The 16,154-nt window shown below is 35.4% G+C and overlaps 1 protein-coding gene across 1 annotated transcript; it reads left to right on the top strand.

Annotated features, from left to right (window-relative positions):
- Positions 1 to 11,885: 11,885 nt before the first annotated feature.
- Positions 11,886 to 15,051, top strand: LOC121210079 (receptor-like protein EIX2). Its single transcript, XM_041082165.1, has 2 exons — positions 11,886 to 11,927; positions 12,616 to 15,051. Exons 1-2 carry the CDS (start codon positions 11,886 to 11,888, stop codon positions 15,049 to 15,051), a joined length of 2,478 nt encoding a protein of 825 aa, XP_040938099.1.
- Positions 15,052 to 16,154: the final 1,103 nt, after the last annotated feature.

Here is a 16,154-nt window from a genome sequence, read left to right on the forward strand (position 1 = left end):
CATTTCACCAAAATGGCAAGGGCCTATTGCTCATCGTCGTTGACAGTCCAAGGACACCTGCAAAAAAGGAAGAACAAGGGTAGCAAACACAAACGCGCAAAAGCAGTAGAAACAGTAGAAACAGTAGAGAAAATAGAAAAAAAATGTATAATAAACAGTGTGTAATGGCTATAAAAGCCATAGAAGAGATTGTATTCGGGGGGATTTTTTTTTTTTTGGAAGAAAAGGAAATCAGATACAAACATTAAAAACAAAGGTGATTTACTCTTTTATTTTTTATATTCGAAAAATAATAAATAATAAAGAAATAAAGAAATAAAATCTTTACTTGCTGTTTCATCTTCAAGCCATCATCGGTGTCTTCTCTGGTCTGAGAGGTTGTTGAATCCCTGGGGTTTCGCCCAAGGCCGTGGCAGAGAACGCTTGGAACCGAAGGTTTTTTTTTTTTTGAGTTTTTGGCTTTAGTCTAGTATTTTCAACGTCAAATCGGAGTTCTACGTAAAACGGGGAGCAAAACGGTGTTGTTTTGGATTTTTCTGTCGCCGGAGGCGGCAGTCACCGTCGCTGCTAACCGATGGCCATGGCGGATGTGCGACGGCACCTGTGGCCAGAGAAAGAAGATTTCAAAGAAAAAATATGGGTTTTCGAATTTTTTTTTTAAAATGGGGCTGAAATGAAAAATTTTCGAAAATTTTTAACTTAAATAGGGGTGGAAACGGCATCGTTATGGCTTGGTTCAATAAACCTTAAATCGGTATCATTTTCAACATGATCTGCCAAAATTGACTCGACTAGCTCAACGATCTGTGTGTTTTCACGGCAAGTGTCTATTTGCGACCTCGATCCTTCCGCTTTTGGACCCCTTTTTAATTTGGTCCTAAGTCTTTTTTTGTTCTTTTTAAATTGCACTGATAATTTTACATTTCTTTCAATTTGGTCCTTCGTATGCTAACTCTCTGGGGAATGACGCTTGTCCTGAAATTTTGGGATAATTTCCCATTTAGTCCCTATTTCTTTTAGTGCATTTCATTTTGGTCCCTTATTTTTCCTTTTTTTATTTACAATTTATGCCCCTAAAGTTCATTTAAATTTCAATTTAGTCCTTATTTTGTTACAATTTAAGCTCTTAATTTCATTTTAATTCCGATTTAATCCTTTATTTATTTAATTTCAACCCTTTATAGATTTATATATATATATATATATTATTCTATTTATTTATTTATTTATTATCTCTTCACCTTTTTATATATTTAAAAAATTATATTGTTTACATTTCCTTTTATTTGTGCATTTTTGCCCATTTATTATTATTATCGGTATTGTTTTATTTTAACTTTTATTCTTATTTTATTATTTCTTTTATTACTCTCACGTCATTCATATTTACTTTTGTAACTATGCATCTTTTATTTTTTATTTGTTATTTTTGAGATATCTTATTTATTCTAATATCTAGTATGGTATTATGATCATCATTATTATCCTTATTGCTACCAATCAAAGTCGTCATTATTATTATTATTATAGTTATATTATTCATGATGCATTATTATTGCCATCGCTACTATTATTTCATTTCTTATATTTTATTTATAATTGAATTCGTGTAGCAACTTCATTTTTGTTAAGCATTCTATTATACTTCCATTTTATTTTATTATTACTATAACCATGCCCCGAACCATGTTTAAATATACTTATCCATTTTTATATTATGCCCGAATAAGTTAAATGCACGTCACTTTAAATGTTACGTTCGTTTTTGCACGATGCTTAAAAAAGGAAAATTTTTAAATCGAGACAAATGTTCATTATTTTTGAAATTAGAAGAGTCTTGTTCCTAACTTACAGAATATGACTTCTTTCTAAAATCGAAATGGTCGAATATTTATTTCAAAAATAAAAAACGAGATTTAAGTAATGAACAAATGACGTTTATTCTTATCTTTGAGGATTTAAGGCATAGTGTCCTAACTTACGAGACATGATCCTTCCTTCTCGATTAACCTGAAATAAGCCCTTTTCGCGAAAATTAGTTTAATTAAGTAATGTATTAATACAAAAAGGGATCATACTTTAAATTCTCTTCAAATTTTTAATTCTCGATACTAAGACATCAAGTAACCTACTAGGTACCAATTTTGGGTGTCACGAGGATGCTAATCCTTTCTCATGTGTAACCGGCTCCCAAATCTATTTCCTGGATTTTGTAGACCAAAAAGTATAGTTTTAATAAACCTAACATTTTATTAAAATGAGTTTTGAGGACGGCTCCCATTTTCATTTGTTTCAAAATAAAATGTTTATTTCGAAAAGGTTTCGATAGTCATTATACCTTATATATAGAAGGTCAAAATAACAGGTCAAAACTTAAAACAACAAATGCAATTAGTACGACTTAAACTACACTCTTAATTATTAATTCATCAAATGAGGTTCTCATCATTTTTGTTTTTGTTTAGCCTAAATCTGGCTTTTCTATCGTGCCCATCACTAGGGAAAAAATAAAAAAAAAAGAAATTTACTAAATGAGAGGCCAGCATGATTTTTTGAATTCCTCACAAAATTTTCTAGAAACACATAAATTAAACAAGATATGATAGATTTGTAAATTGTTGAAGTTAATCAGCTGGACAAAAGTTAGTAAAAATTTACCCTATTGCACTCTTTAACCCAATCATACATTATCAAAACACACTTTCTATTAATTTATACGAGCTTGAAATGACATTTGTTGTTGCAAAAGGAAAAACACCAATCATGTATTAAGTACAAAAGTCTAAACTGAAAATTACTTAGATCTGATATTCGTATTTTATATAATCAATTATAAAACACAAATCTTAGTTATACATGTTTTTTCTTTTCATCAAATTACGTACCCATAGGAGCTCAAGACACAACTTTCGACCAACATGATCCAACTTCTGATTAAAAACAAGGGAGCCATCACACCCTAAAATCCTATTACAAAGCCAATAACAATGTTGACATAAAGCCAATTCACTTTAGTTCTTTTATTGCCACCTCCATTATTTGTAACATCGGTTGAAAAACCTTCTGCGGTGCAGTTCTTAGTGAGAAGAGGGTCCGCAAAATGATTGCCCACGTAAGACAAGTTTTCAAAGCTTTGAAGTTGAAGTTGAGTGCTTGATGAGATTTATTATGTCAAGTTATTGTAGGAGACATTGAAGTGATTCAAGAAATTCAAATTGAAGAAACTTGGAAGGATTTCACCATTCAATTGATTCATTGGCAAATCAAGAGATTCTATTAACTCCATGTCGCCTCCCTGACAAATTTAATGATCACATCCCAATGAGACTTGCAATTTCTTTACAGATCCCTCCTGTGAGACTGTTAGAAGCAAGGTCCATGCTAGAAACAAGTCCTAGTGTGGTCCCATATTCATCTTCTCGCCCTTTCATCACCTATAATGCTCTAAAATTAATGAATGACCAAGGATTGGCCACGAAATAAGTTCACTATTGGTCTTAGTTTTTGTGGTCATTGCACTTAAATTTCTGAAACATGGTGGAATAACTCCTGAAATGTTGTTATGGGCATGGTCCAAGTTTTGAAGAGATTGAAGATCACAAATGTTATGAGGAATATGGCCATTGAAGTTATTAGATCGAAGGCGTAGAACCATAAGTTTTGAGAGCTTATCACCAATCCATACTGGTACACTCCCATTGAAATGATTTTCACTAAGATCAAGAATAAACAACCCATTGAAATGATTTTCACTAAGATCAAGAATAAACAAACTCGTAGAATTTCGCAATGTGGAGGGTAATTCTCCAAACATGCTATTTTTTGAAGGTTGAGCAGTCTAAGATCTTTATGTAACAAAGAAGGTGGGATTTTTCCGGTCAAATTGTTGTTCTCCGAATCTAAATAATTCAAAAACCGATGATTCCAACAATCTGGAATTTCCCCAGAAAGAAGATTTGCATCAATGTAAAGAGATCCCATCCATCCCTCTCCCGATGAGTTAGAAACTAATTCAGAAAGGGATCCTGAAAATGAATTATTTGACAAAACTAAAAAATCTAATGTTGGGAATACTCTCGGCAGTGGACCTGTGAATTGGTTTGAACTCAAGTCAATAATATCTTCATATCAAATATGAAATCTCTCCTCTAAGTTGATTTAGAGGAAAGATTTGCATATTCAAATTGAGTGGAAAGGTTCAAAAACCAAGTGGGCATGACATCTGAAATTCCTGCATAGGAGATATCTAAATGATACAACTTTAACCATTGGGGAAACTTTGGGCCAAGATACCAATCACCCAATTCAACACTTTCACATTGAAATGGGGGAATCCAGCTTGAGTTTGGTTCAAATCTCAACATGTTCTTTGATGCTTTCAAAGTTATCAATTGTTAAGTTTAGTTCCCATGCAAAGGTGGCCATGCACGACATGCAAGGGTGGTCATGCTTCTGGAATCGCAGCAAGCAGTGGTGCCATGGTGTGCAGCAACTGAAGTTTGAAGCTGCCAAATCTATTTGCTGTTTTTTAGTTCCATTTTGATTGTTTTGTAATCTAGTTCATGTTGAACTAAGTAGGTAAATGTTTTGATATTGATTGACTGAAAAGTCAGCAATGCAAGTTGTACAAGCTAATCTTGTAAGTTTCAATGCAAATTAGTGGAGTTAGGTAGTTGATTAGGTGATTACTTGTTTGATTTACTAGTTGACTGATATATGTAATGGCTTAATGCCTTGTTGAAATGTTAATGAAAGTTATCAGCTCATTTTCATTCAATTTTTTTTCTCTCTTTTTCTGTTTTCACTTGCTAGCTTCATCTTTCTGTTTTTCTGCTTCCGAGTTTGCTTCTTCACCAAGCCTCGAGGCTTACTACTCAAGCAAGACTAGAAACAGCTTGCTGCTGCCTCTTGCACCAACATCAATCTCGTGAAATAAGAAAAGTGGGTTTCTAATACAACTCCTTCCAATAGATTATGCCCAAATTTTAGAGTTTCTAAATTTACCGGTTGTCCCAATCATAGAGAAAAAGTACAATTCAATTGATTTTCTGAAACATCAAAGAACTTCAAAGATGATAACTCCCCTATCGACAATGGAATGGGACCATAAACTTTGTTTTGAGCAAGGGCCAAGTAAGCTAGATTTTTAAATTGCCCAAGTTGATCGATTAAATGGCCATAAATTTGGTTAACTGCTAGATTTGATAACTCCTTGTGGCGTTATCAAGTTTAACATCGACTTTTTCCTAAATGAAAATGCTTTGAAAGTTATTTTGATGAATCAATTTTTTTTTTTTTAAATAGCAAGTAAACAGCAGGAATCAGATTCATTCCATAGACTCAGTTGAGTTCAAACAGTGTTTTTAAGAAAAAAATATTAATTAAAATTTTCAATATTAATTTTATTGTTATAGAACTATTAAGTGGATGTGTTTTTTTTTTTTTTAAAATTCAAACATCACAATATTAAATTTACTAATGGTAATAATTATTGGACCTGAAATTTTAAATTAAAAAAAATATATGAATTAAATTCCTAAAAATAAAAGTACAGAACTAACACCCAAATGTAAAATGTATAGCGAAACATATTTCAACCTTTAAAATTTTATTTTATAATTTGATACAAATAAATAATTAACTTAACACGAAACTTAAAAATCATGCTAATATATATAAAAGTTTTATTGTTGACTTTAAAAATAAATTTAAGAGTTAAATAAAGCAGAGTAAAAGATAAATTTACTTATTTTCAATTAATGTTTGAGGGCAAGAAAAAATCATTATTTTCAATAATCGTTTTCAAAATTTTGCTTAATGAGAGCTAAACATAGAGAAAAATAATGTCATTCAAATTCCATGTCTTCCATTTTCTTTTCTTTCTTTTCTTATATATCCTTTTGCTTTTAAGACCTAAAAAGTCCTAAAAGAAAGTGGGAGTGGGACTTTCTTCAATGACTTTTAGGGTATTGTAAAAAACTTCCTTCATAACATCGATTTTCTTTGACTGAAATTTATAACCTTTCTTTAATTTAATAATCGAATTTCATATTACATTTTGTGGAAATTTTTTATAACATCCCTTGCCCCTAATGTACGTCGACAATATTTTTGTTTACGTTAACATTATTTTATTTTATATGTCACCCTTTATAAATTTAAAAAGTATATAAAATTTAGAATTTTAAAATTTTAAAGATTTCCAAAAAAAAATATATAAAAGAAAGTAAACTCTTTAAAATTAAAATTTTCTTATAATTTTATTTAGTTTCTTAATTTATTTAATATTGTTTTATGCATGAAGAGATAATTAAGGGACCACGGCATCCATTTTGTTTAACTGAACTTTATAACATTTCTTTAATTTAATAATCGAAAGTCATATTACATTTTGTGGAAAATTAAATGCAATAGCAAATTTCCGATGCATTTTGTTGGAAGAAACTTCCTTGCGCTTCATGTATGATTTTTGTGTTTTAGTTAAGCTTGCTCTATATATTTGGAGTTGTGAGAAATGGCAATTGCAACCATGACAGCTCCTCTTCCAATTTCCTTGTTCCCTTTTCTTCTTCTCATTACCGCTATCTGTTTTACCATTTGTGCTGCCAATTCCAACGCACTTTGCATTCAAAGTGAGAGAGAAGCTCTTTTGAAATTCAAGAATCATCTTATTGATCCTTCGAACAGGCTATCTTCATGGGTGGAAGGTTTGGATTGCTGTGAATGGATTGGTGTCGTCTGCCATAACTCAACAGGCCACGTCCACCAACTGAACTTGGCTCCTACTCTTTCAGAGCCTGATGAATTTGCACCATATTTTGAATGGGAAGCTTACGAGCGGTCAAAACTAGGAGGCAAAATAAATCCTTCACTGCTGGAGTTGAAGCATCTCAGTTCCCTGGACTTGAGCTATAACAATTTTAGCAGCATATATATCCCCAAATTTTTTGGTCTGCTGGGGAGTTTAACACATCTTAACCTCTCTCAAACTGGATTCCTGGGAGGAATCCCTCATAACCTTGGGAATCTCTCAAAGTTGCATTATCTTGATCTTGGAGGTAATTATTGTTGGGTATGGGTCCCACTATGTGGGAAACCCATATTTTATGCTATAATGTTTTGTCCCTTCTTTGGTTTTGTCAAAAGCCACTTTGGGGTTCTTTTAACGGGTGTTGGGAAAAAATTTTAGCAGAGAGCTAAAAAAAAAAAAAAAAAAAAATAGAGAGAAAGAGAATAGAAAAATCAGTTTTTCAAGCTTGGTGCAGCAGTGATCAACTCTTCGATTGAAGGTCCATCCGTGGTTCGATTGAGCTGATTTTTGGACAGCAGCTAGGTGATAAGGTGTTCTTGACTTTGTACGGTCGGATTTTTCATCCGAGTCTTGTAGCGTCGGAAATACCCATTTTTCAGCAGCTACGTTTTTGGTGATGTTCTCTCATTTTTCTCTCTTTTGCTAAAGATTACATGTTGTTAGCCTTGTCGGTGTTGAATGCTTGTTGTAGGCTTGATATTGTGATCTTGTAGTTGAACATTTGATGATAGTGGAGCTCTTTATCGGACTCTAAAGTCCCGTGGTTTTTACCCTTAATTTAGAAGGGTTTTCCACGTAAAAATATCGGTGTCTCTATTTATTTTTGTTGTGGTTGCATTAGTTGATTTGTGGTTGATTAAGGTTGCTAGAGAACATATCTTGTGCTATTGTGCTTGCCATAATTTTTACAGGAGTTATAAGGAGAGAAAGAACACCGGTTGTGCTTTCGCTTTGTTTCGGTTGTTCGGTTTCTTCCCAACAAACTGGTACCAGAGCTTGGTTATTGTGTCAGATAATTATGGAAATTAATACGAGCAAGATGATTATGTTGAATGGCACAAATTATCAACTTTGGCGGAATAAAATGAAGGACTTGTTGTTTGTGAAGGCTTTGCATCTTCCGGTCTTTACTACTCAAAAACCCGATTCGAAAAGTGATGAAGAATGGGAATTTGAGCATCAACAAGTGTGTGGCTTTATTCGGCAATTTGTTGAAGAAAATGTTTACAATCACATTGATCAGGAGACACATGCTCGAACATTGTGGGAGAAGCTTGAAAGCTTGTATGCTTCGAGGTCGGGCAATAACAAGTTATTTTTGCTGAAGAAAATGATGGCGCTGAAATATAAAGAAGGAATGTCTATAGCTGACCATGTTAGTGAATTTCAGAGTATGATGAATCAGTTGCTTGGTATGGGTGTCAAATTTGATGACGAGATTTTAGGACTTTGGTTGCTTGCTACTCTACCAGACTCTTGGGAGACCTTTCGAGTCTCACTCATTAATTCTGCCCCACAGGGTATTATTACTTTGGATTTGGCTAAGAGTGGTGTGTTGAATGAAGAGGTTAGAAGAAGATCTCAGGGTTCTACATCACAGTCCGAGGTGTTGGTTATCGAGAACAGGGGGAGAAACAGAGACAAAGATGGAAAGGGTAGAGATAAAAGCCGAAGCAAGTCAAGATCGAGATACAAGAATCTTGAGTGTCATCATTGTGGTAAGAAAGGCCATATCAAGAAATATTGCTTCAAGTGGAAGAAAGAGAACAAAAGTGGTGGTGATAAACACGACCGGAATGACGATGAAAAATCCGAGCGTGTTGCTACTGTTACTCGTGAAGATTTGTTAGTTATTTGTGATCAGAATTTGGTCAACCTAGCATGCGACGAGACTAGTTGGGTGATTGATACTGGTGCATCACTTCATGTCACGTCGAGGAAGGAATTCTTCACATCTTATACTCCTGGTGATTTTGGGGTATTGAAGATGGGTAATGATGGTTTGGTTTCGGTTATTGGTATGGGAGATGTTAGCTTGGTAAGTAACAACGGAACAAAGTTAACTCTCAAGGATGTCAGACATGCACCGGATGTCCGTTTGAATTTGATTTCTGCAGGAAAGCTTGATGATGAGGGATTCTGTAACACCTTCAGTGAAGGGCAGTGGAAGCTGACTAAAGGCTCATTGGTTGTGGCTCGAGGAAAGAAGAGCTCAAATTTGTACTTGATGCAAGCTTTGACTTCTCGAGAGACGGTGAATGTGACACTGAATGACAACTCAAGTGAGTTGTGGCATAAACGACTCAGTCACATGAGTGAGAAGGGGCTTAACTGTTTAGCGAAGAAGAATCAACTTTCAGGTTTAAAGAATGCTACACTGAAGAATTGTGCTCATTGTCTAGCAGGAAAGCAGAAAAGAGTTTCATTTAGAAGCCATCCTCCTCATAGGAAATCAGAGTTGCTAGAGTTGGTCCATTCAGATGTTTGTGGTCCGATAAAAGTAACATCACATGGTGGTGCACTTTACTTTGTGACTTTCATTGATGATTGTTCAAGAAAGCTATGGGTTTACACTTTGAAGTCTAAAAATCAAGTCTTTGAGGTGTTTAAACAGTTTCAAGCATCAGTTGAAAGGGAAACTGGGAAGAAGTTGAAGTGCATTCGTACTGATAATGGTGGCGAGTACACAGGGTCGTTTCATGAGTATTGTCTGCGACAGGGAATCAGACATCAGAGAACACCACCAAAGACTCCACAGTTAAATGGGTTAGCTGAAAGAATGAACCGAACATTGATTGAGAGAGTCAGATGTTTGTTGTCAGATGCAAAGTTACCAAGACCGTTTTGGGCTGAAGCTTTGAATACAGTGACACATGTGATAAATCTGTCTCCTAGTGTTCCTTTGAAAGGTGATGTGCCAGATAGAGTTTGGTTTGGTAAAGACGTGTCATATGATCACCTACGTGTGTTCGGTTGTAAAGCATTTGTTCATGTTCCAAAGGATGAAAGATCCAAGTTGGATGCCAAGGCTCGACAATGCATTTTTATTGGTTATGGTCTAGATGGTGAGTTTGGTTATAGACTCTATGATCCAGTTCAGAAGAAACTCGTGAGAAGCAGAGATGTTGTCTTCATTGAGGATCAGACCATTGATGACATTGATAAGACGGAGAAAGTGGATTCACAAGGTAGTGGTGACTTGATCGATGTGAATCCGGTTCCCCTAGACTCTTCACCAGATCCTATCCAGGATGATGTGCATGGTGATGTTAGTGGTGACCATCAGACTATAGGTGACTTTGATACTCCCATGGATGATGTTGTGAATGATCAACAACAAGCACCTATAGCTCCACCAGCAGTTCCACTTCGAAGGTCTTCTAGAGATCGACGATCTTCTGTCAGGTATTCTCCTGATGAATATGTTCTTTTGACTGACGGGGGAGAACCTGAATGTTATGAAGAGGCTATGGAGAGTGAATGCAAAGATCAGTGGGTTGAAGCGATGAAAGGCGAACTTCAATCATTGCATGAGAACCATACTTTTGAATTGGTGAAACTGCCTAAGGGCAAAAGAGCTTTGAAGAATCGGTGGGTTTACAGGTTGAAGCAAGAAGAGAAGTCTTCATCTCCACGATACAAAGCTAGATTGGTCGTCAAGGGTTATACTCAGAAAAAGGGGGTTGATTTTGAAGAAATATTTTCTCCGGTTGTGAAGATGTCCTCTATCAGAACTATACTGAGTTTGGCAGCTTGTTATGACCTAGAGGTTGAACAAATGGATGTGAAAACTGCTTTTCTTCATGGTGACTTGGAAGAAGAGCTTTACATGGAGCAGCCAGAGGGTTTTGTTGCACAAGGGAAAGAGGACTATGTGTGCAGATTGAAGAAGAGCTTGTATGGTTTGAAGCAAGCTCCAAGGCAATGGTACAAGAAGTTTGAGTCTGTTATGGGGGAGCAAGGCTACAAGAAGACTACTTCTGATCATTGTGTGTTTGTTAAGAGATTCTCTGGTGATGATTTTATTATTCTTTTGCTCTATGTTGATGATATGCTTATTGTTGGTCAGAATGCTTCTAGAATTGAGAAGTTGAAACAAGAGTTGAGTAAATCCTTTGCAATGAAGGATTTGGGGCCAGCAAAGCAAATTCTTGGCATAAGACTGACACGTGATAGAAAGGCCAAGAAATTATGGTTATCACAAGAGAGGTACATTGAGAAAGTACTTCAAAGGTTTAGTATGGACAAAGCTAAAGCGGTGAATACTCCATTTGCTATGCACTTTAGATTGAGTGTTAAGCATAGTCCTTCCACAGAAAAGGAGAAGGAAGAGATGCAGAAAATTCCTTACTCTTCAGCCGTGGGTAGTTTGATGTACGCAATGGTTTGCACGAGACCAGACTTGGCTTATGCCGTTGGTACAGTTAGTCGGTTTCTTTCTAATCCAGGCAGAGAGCATTGGAATGCAGTGAAGTGGATTATGAGATATCTTCGTGGCACTTCCAACATGAAACTTTGTTTCGGCAATGAGAAACCTGTTCTTGTTGGGTATACAGATTCAGACATGGCCGGAGACATTGACTCGAGGAGATCTACTTCAGGTTACTTAATCACTTATGCAGGGGGAGCTGTGGCATGGCAATCGAGACTGCAAAAGTGTGTTGCATTGTCCACCACCGAATCAGAGTTCATTGCAGCAACCGAAGCGTGTAAGGAGATGCTTTGGATGAAGAAGTTTGTGCATGAGCTTGGTTTTACTCAGGAGAAGTATGTCCTGTACTGTGATAGCCAGAGTGCTATTCATCTTGGTAAGAACTCAACTTTTCATGCTAGATCTAAGCATATTGACGTGAGGTACCATTGGATACGAGATGTTCTTGAAGCTAAGCTGTTAGAGCTTGAGAAGATACACACTAATGATAATGGTGCTGATATGTTGACGAAGGCCTTACCAAGAGGAAAGTTTGAAGCATGTTGTTTGACCTCCGGTATGGAGGCATTCCCCACATAGTTGGAGGGGGAGATTTGTTGGGTATGGGTCCCACTATGTGGGAAACCCATATTTTATGCTATAATGTTTTGTCCCTTCTTTGGTTTTGTCAAAAGCCACTTTGGGGTTCTTTTAACGGGTGTTGGGCAAAAATTTTAGCAGAGAGCTAAAAAAAAAAAAAAAAAAAATAGAGAGAAAGAGAATAGAAAAATCAGTTTTTCAAGCTTGGTGCAGCAGTGATCAACTCTTCGATTGAAGGTCCATCCGTGGTTCGATTGAGCTGATTTTTGGACAGCAGCTAGGTGATAAGGTGTTCTTGACTTTGTACGGTCGGATTTTTCATCCGAGTCTTGTAGCGTCGGAAATACCCATTTTTCAGCAGCTACGTTTTTGGTGATGTTCTCTCATTTTTCTCTCTTTTGCTAAAGATTACATGTTGTTAGCCTTGTCGGTGTTGAATGCTTGTTGTAGGCTTGATATTGTGATCTTGTAGTTGAACATTTGATGATAGTGGAGCTCTTTATCGGACTCTAAAGTCCCGTGGTTTTTACCCTTAATTTAGAAGGGTTTTCCACGTAAAAATATCGGTGTCTCTATTTATTTTTGTTGTGGTTGCATTAGTTGATTTGTGGTTGATTAAGGTTGCTAGAGAACATATCTTGTGCTATTGTGCTTGCCATAATTTTTACAGGAGTTATAAGGAGAGAAAGAACACCGGTTGTGCTTTCGCTTTGTTTCGGTTGTTCGGTTTCTTCCCAACAATTATCTCAAACCAAAAAGTCTTCAATGGGTTTCTGGACTTTCTTCCTTGCAGTACCTTGATTTGAGTGGTGCGGATCTTTCTAATGCAAATGATTGGCTACAGGTAACATTCAAACATCCTTCTTTGTTAGAGTTGCGCTTGTCAAATTGTGGTTTAGAAGATGATCCATCTCCGATTAGTGTTAATTCTACAAAATCACTGGTTATTCTTGATCTTTCTGGGAACGGCTTTTCTTCAGTACCTAAGTCGATATTTAGTCTTCATTTTCTTCTGTCTTTTTATCTTAATGAGAATTCTTTGGAAGGCCCAATTCCAGATTACTTTGGAAACATCTCGTTTCTTGAAGTTCTTGATCTTACTTTGAATCATCTCAATTCATCCATACCCAATTCCTTGTATAGTTTAAACCGTCTTCAGTTCCTTAGTCTTAGTGAAAACCAGTTACAAGGAACAATCTCGAGTGCCATTGGAAACTTGAGCTCTATTACTCACCTTGATCTTTCTTCAAATTTCATGTTGGAGGGAAGATTACCAACCTCTCTGGAATATCTGTGCAAATTGAAGGAGATGGATTTGTCATATAATAAAATTGAAGATGGAATATCAGAAATCCTACAGAGTTTGTCTAGATGTTGTTTGGGTTCCTTAGAGTCATTGGATATGGCAGATAACCAACTTTCTGGTCATTTAACTGATCAACTTGGCCAATTTAAAAATCTAGCTTACCTGTCCCTTGCTAGAAACAAAATTTTTGGTCCCATTCCATTGTCGATAGGGGAGTTATCATCTTTGAAGTTCTTTGATGTTTCAGAAAATCAATTAAATGGTACTTTTCCTCTATGTTTTGGACAACTCGAAAGTTTGGAAACTCTAGATTTTGGGTATAATCTATTGGAAGGAGTTGTATTAGAAACCCATTTTTCTAATGTCACCAGATTGACAACTCTGAAGGCATCACACAATAGGCTTAGGTTTGAACCGAACTCAAGCTGGATTCTCCCATTTCAATGTGGAATTATTGAATTGGGTCATTGGCATCTTTGCCCAAAATTTCCCCAGTGGTTAAAGTTCCAAAAGAAGTTGTCTGTGTTAGATATCTCTGATGCAGGAATTTCAGATGTCATGCCCACTTGGTTTTTGAACCTTCCCATTCCATTTGAATATTTAAATCTTTCCTATAATCAACTTACTGGAGGGGTTTCATATTTGAATGTGACATACATTGTTGACTTGAGTTCAAACCGATTCACAGGCCCATTGCCAAGAGTAGTATTCCCAATTTTACAATTTTTAATTTTGTCAAATAATTCATTTTCAGGATCTCTTTTTGAATTAGTTTGTAATTCACCAAGTAGGGGAAGGATGGAAGTTCTTTACATTGATAAAAATCTCATCTCAGGAGAAATTCCAGATTGTTGGAATCATTGGCAGAACTTGGGGCTTTTAAATTTGGGAAGCAACAGTTTGACCGGTAAAATCCCACCTTCTTTAGGGCATATAAATCTTTCAATGCTAAACCTTCGGAACAATAGCATGTTTGGAGCATTGCCATCCACGTTGCAAAATTCCAGTTTGATTATGCTTGATTTTAGTGAAAATCATTTCAATGGAAGTGTACCAGAATGGATTGGAGACAAGCACTCAAGACTTAAGGTTCTAAGCCTTCGATCAAATCATTTTGATGGCCATATTCCTCATAGAATTTGTGATCTTCAATATCTTCAGAATTTGGACCTTGCCCATAACAACATTTCAGGCACTATTCCAAAATGTTTTAGTAATTTGACTGCAATGGCCAACAGAAGCAACCAAAGTAACTATATTTATGAGTGGGTAAGTACCAGAACTACTCTCTTTTATTTAAGTGCATTATTAGTGCTGAAAGGACGAGAGGATGAATACAGTGCCACACTAGGGCTTGTTACCAGCATGGACCTTTCAACTAATAGTCTCACGGGAGAGATTCCAAAAGAAATTGGAAGTCTCATTGAGCTACGGTCATTAAATCTATCAGCGAATCTCCTAACAGGAAATATACCAAACGAAATTGGCAGCATGGAGCTGATGGAATCTCTTGATTTGTCCATGAATCGATTGAATGGTGAAATCCCTCCAAGCATCTCCAGTTTGAATTTCTTGAATCACTTCAATGTGTCCTACAATAACTTGACAGGACAAATCCCAATAAGCACTCAGCTACAAAGCTTTGAAAACTTTTCTTACATGGGCAATCATCTTTGCGGACCTCCTCTCACTAAAAATTGCATCACAAAAGGTATTCCAACTGATGTTGCAAATAATGGAAGTAGCAGTGAAGGAAGTAAAGTGAATTGGCTTTTTGTGAGCATAGTTCTTGGCTTTGTAATGGGATTTTGGGGTGTAGTGGCTCCCTTGTTTTTCAGCAGGTCTTGGAGGCATGCATACTATCGGAAGTTGGACCATGTTGGTCGAAAGCTGTATGTGTATTGGGCTACTATGGGTATGTAGTTTGATGGAAAAAAAAGTGTATAATTAAGGTTTGTGTGTTTTTATTGATTATATAGGATTCTAATCTCAAATCTATTAAATGTCTCATTTTAAAAGGGATTAAATGAATAATTGAACTAAACTCCGAGTTTAGATTTATTATTCTTAATTTATTCTTGTTTTCCTTTTTGCAATGACATTTTATGTTGGTATAATTTAATTAACAAAGATTGGATCCAATTGTGTTATGATAATGTATGAATATGTTTTGTTGGAGAAATTATTTTGTAGACATTTCCCATCACATTATCAATTATCTCTTTTCAATTATTTAAAGATATTTTAACAAACTTTTTTATAATTTAAAAATAAAAATAAATAAATTTTAATTATAATTTTCTTAAATTTATTTTAGTTTCCAAAGGTATCCACTCGAGCAAGTCCGATGTAACACCCCGAATCCGACCTAGATGTTACTATCAGACTGTGAGGTTACATCGTACATGAAAATATTAATTCTTAATTTTGACGAAACCCCACTTTCAACGTAAAAAAAACTTATTTGAATAATTCTTTGAAAATGTATCAATTCTCAAAAACCCGTGAGTGCTTTGAGGAAAAAGCATGTTTAATAGTTTTACTAAAAACAAATCCATTTTACTTAAATTGTTAGCGATGTAAAACATTCTAGCAATTTTTGACAAAATTTGGCAGCGGACACATTATAGCAATTTGGTCTTATTTACCTTTAGTTTATTGTTAGTCGTCTTGTTTTTATCTCCGATTAAAAACCAAAGCTTTAACAAAACAACTACCAAAATAAATTCTAATGTCCCAGAAAAAATTAAATGTCCAAAAGTCCGAATAAAAAGTCCATAAAATTGAAAGTTCATAACATACTAAACCCAAAAATGTGAAAACCTAGCTCTAGAGTCGCCATCCAATCCTAAACTCGAGGATCACCTGAATCAAAACAAACAAACATGTGAACTTTACACCCAGCGTGTAATTTGGCCCACAAATCATAGTATATTTCAAAATGTGTCATATTTCATATAGATGCATAGCTTATTACATATCATAGCATACTAGATTTTATATCAAAGCATATCATATAACAAAAC

The sequence above is a fragment of the Gossypium hirsutum genome, chromosome A11, assembly GCF_007990345.1.
Source record: "Gossypium hirsutum isolate 1008001.06 chromosome A11, Gossypium_hirsutum_v2.1, whole genome shotgun sequence".
In the NCBI taxonomy this organism is placed as follows: Eukaryota; Viridiplantae; Streptophyta; class Magnoliopsida; order Malvales; family Malvaceae; genus Gossypium; species Gossypium hirsutum.

What these genes read in the sequence shown, in the direction of transcription:
- LOC121210079 (XM_041082165.1), top strand. Translation starts at nt 11,886, where the DNA reads ATGTTTTGTCCCTTCTTTGGTTTTGTCAAAAGCCACTTTGGG. An exon ending in TTGTCAAAAGCCACTTTGGG is followed by an intron (nt 11,928 to 12,615) that starts GTTCTTTTAACG and finishes TCTTCCTTGCAG; the next exon opens with TACCTTGATTTGAGTGGTGC.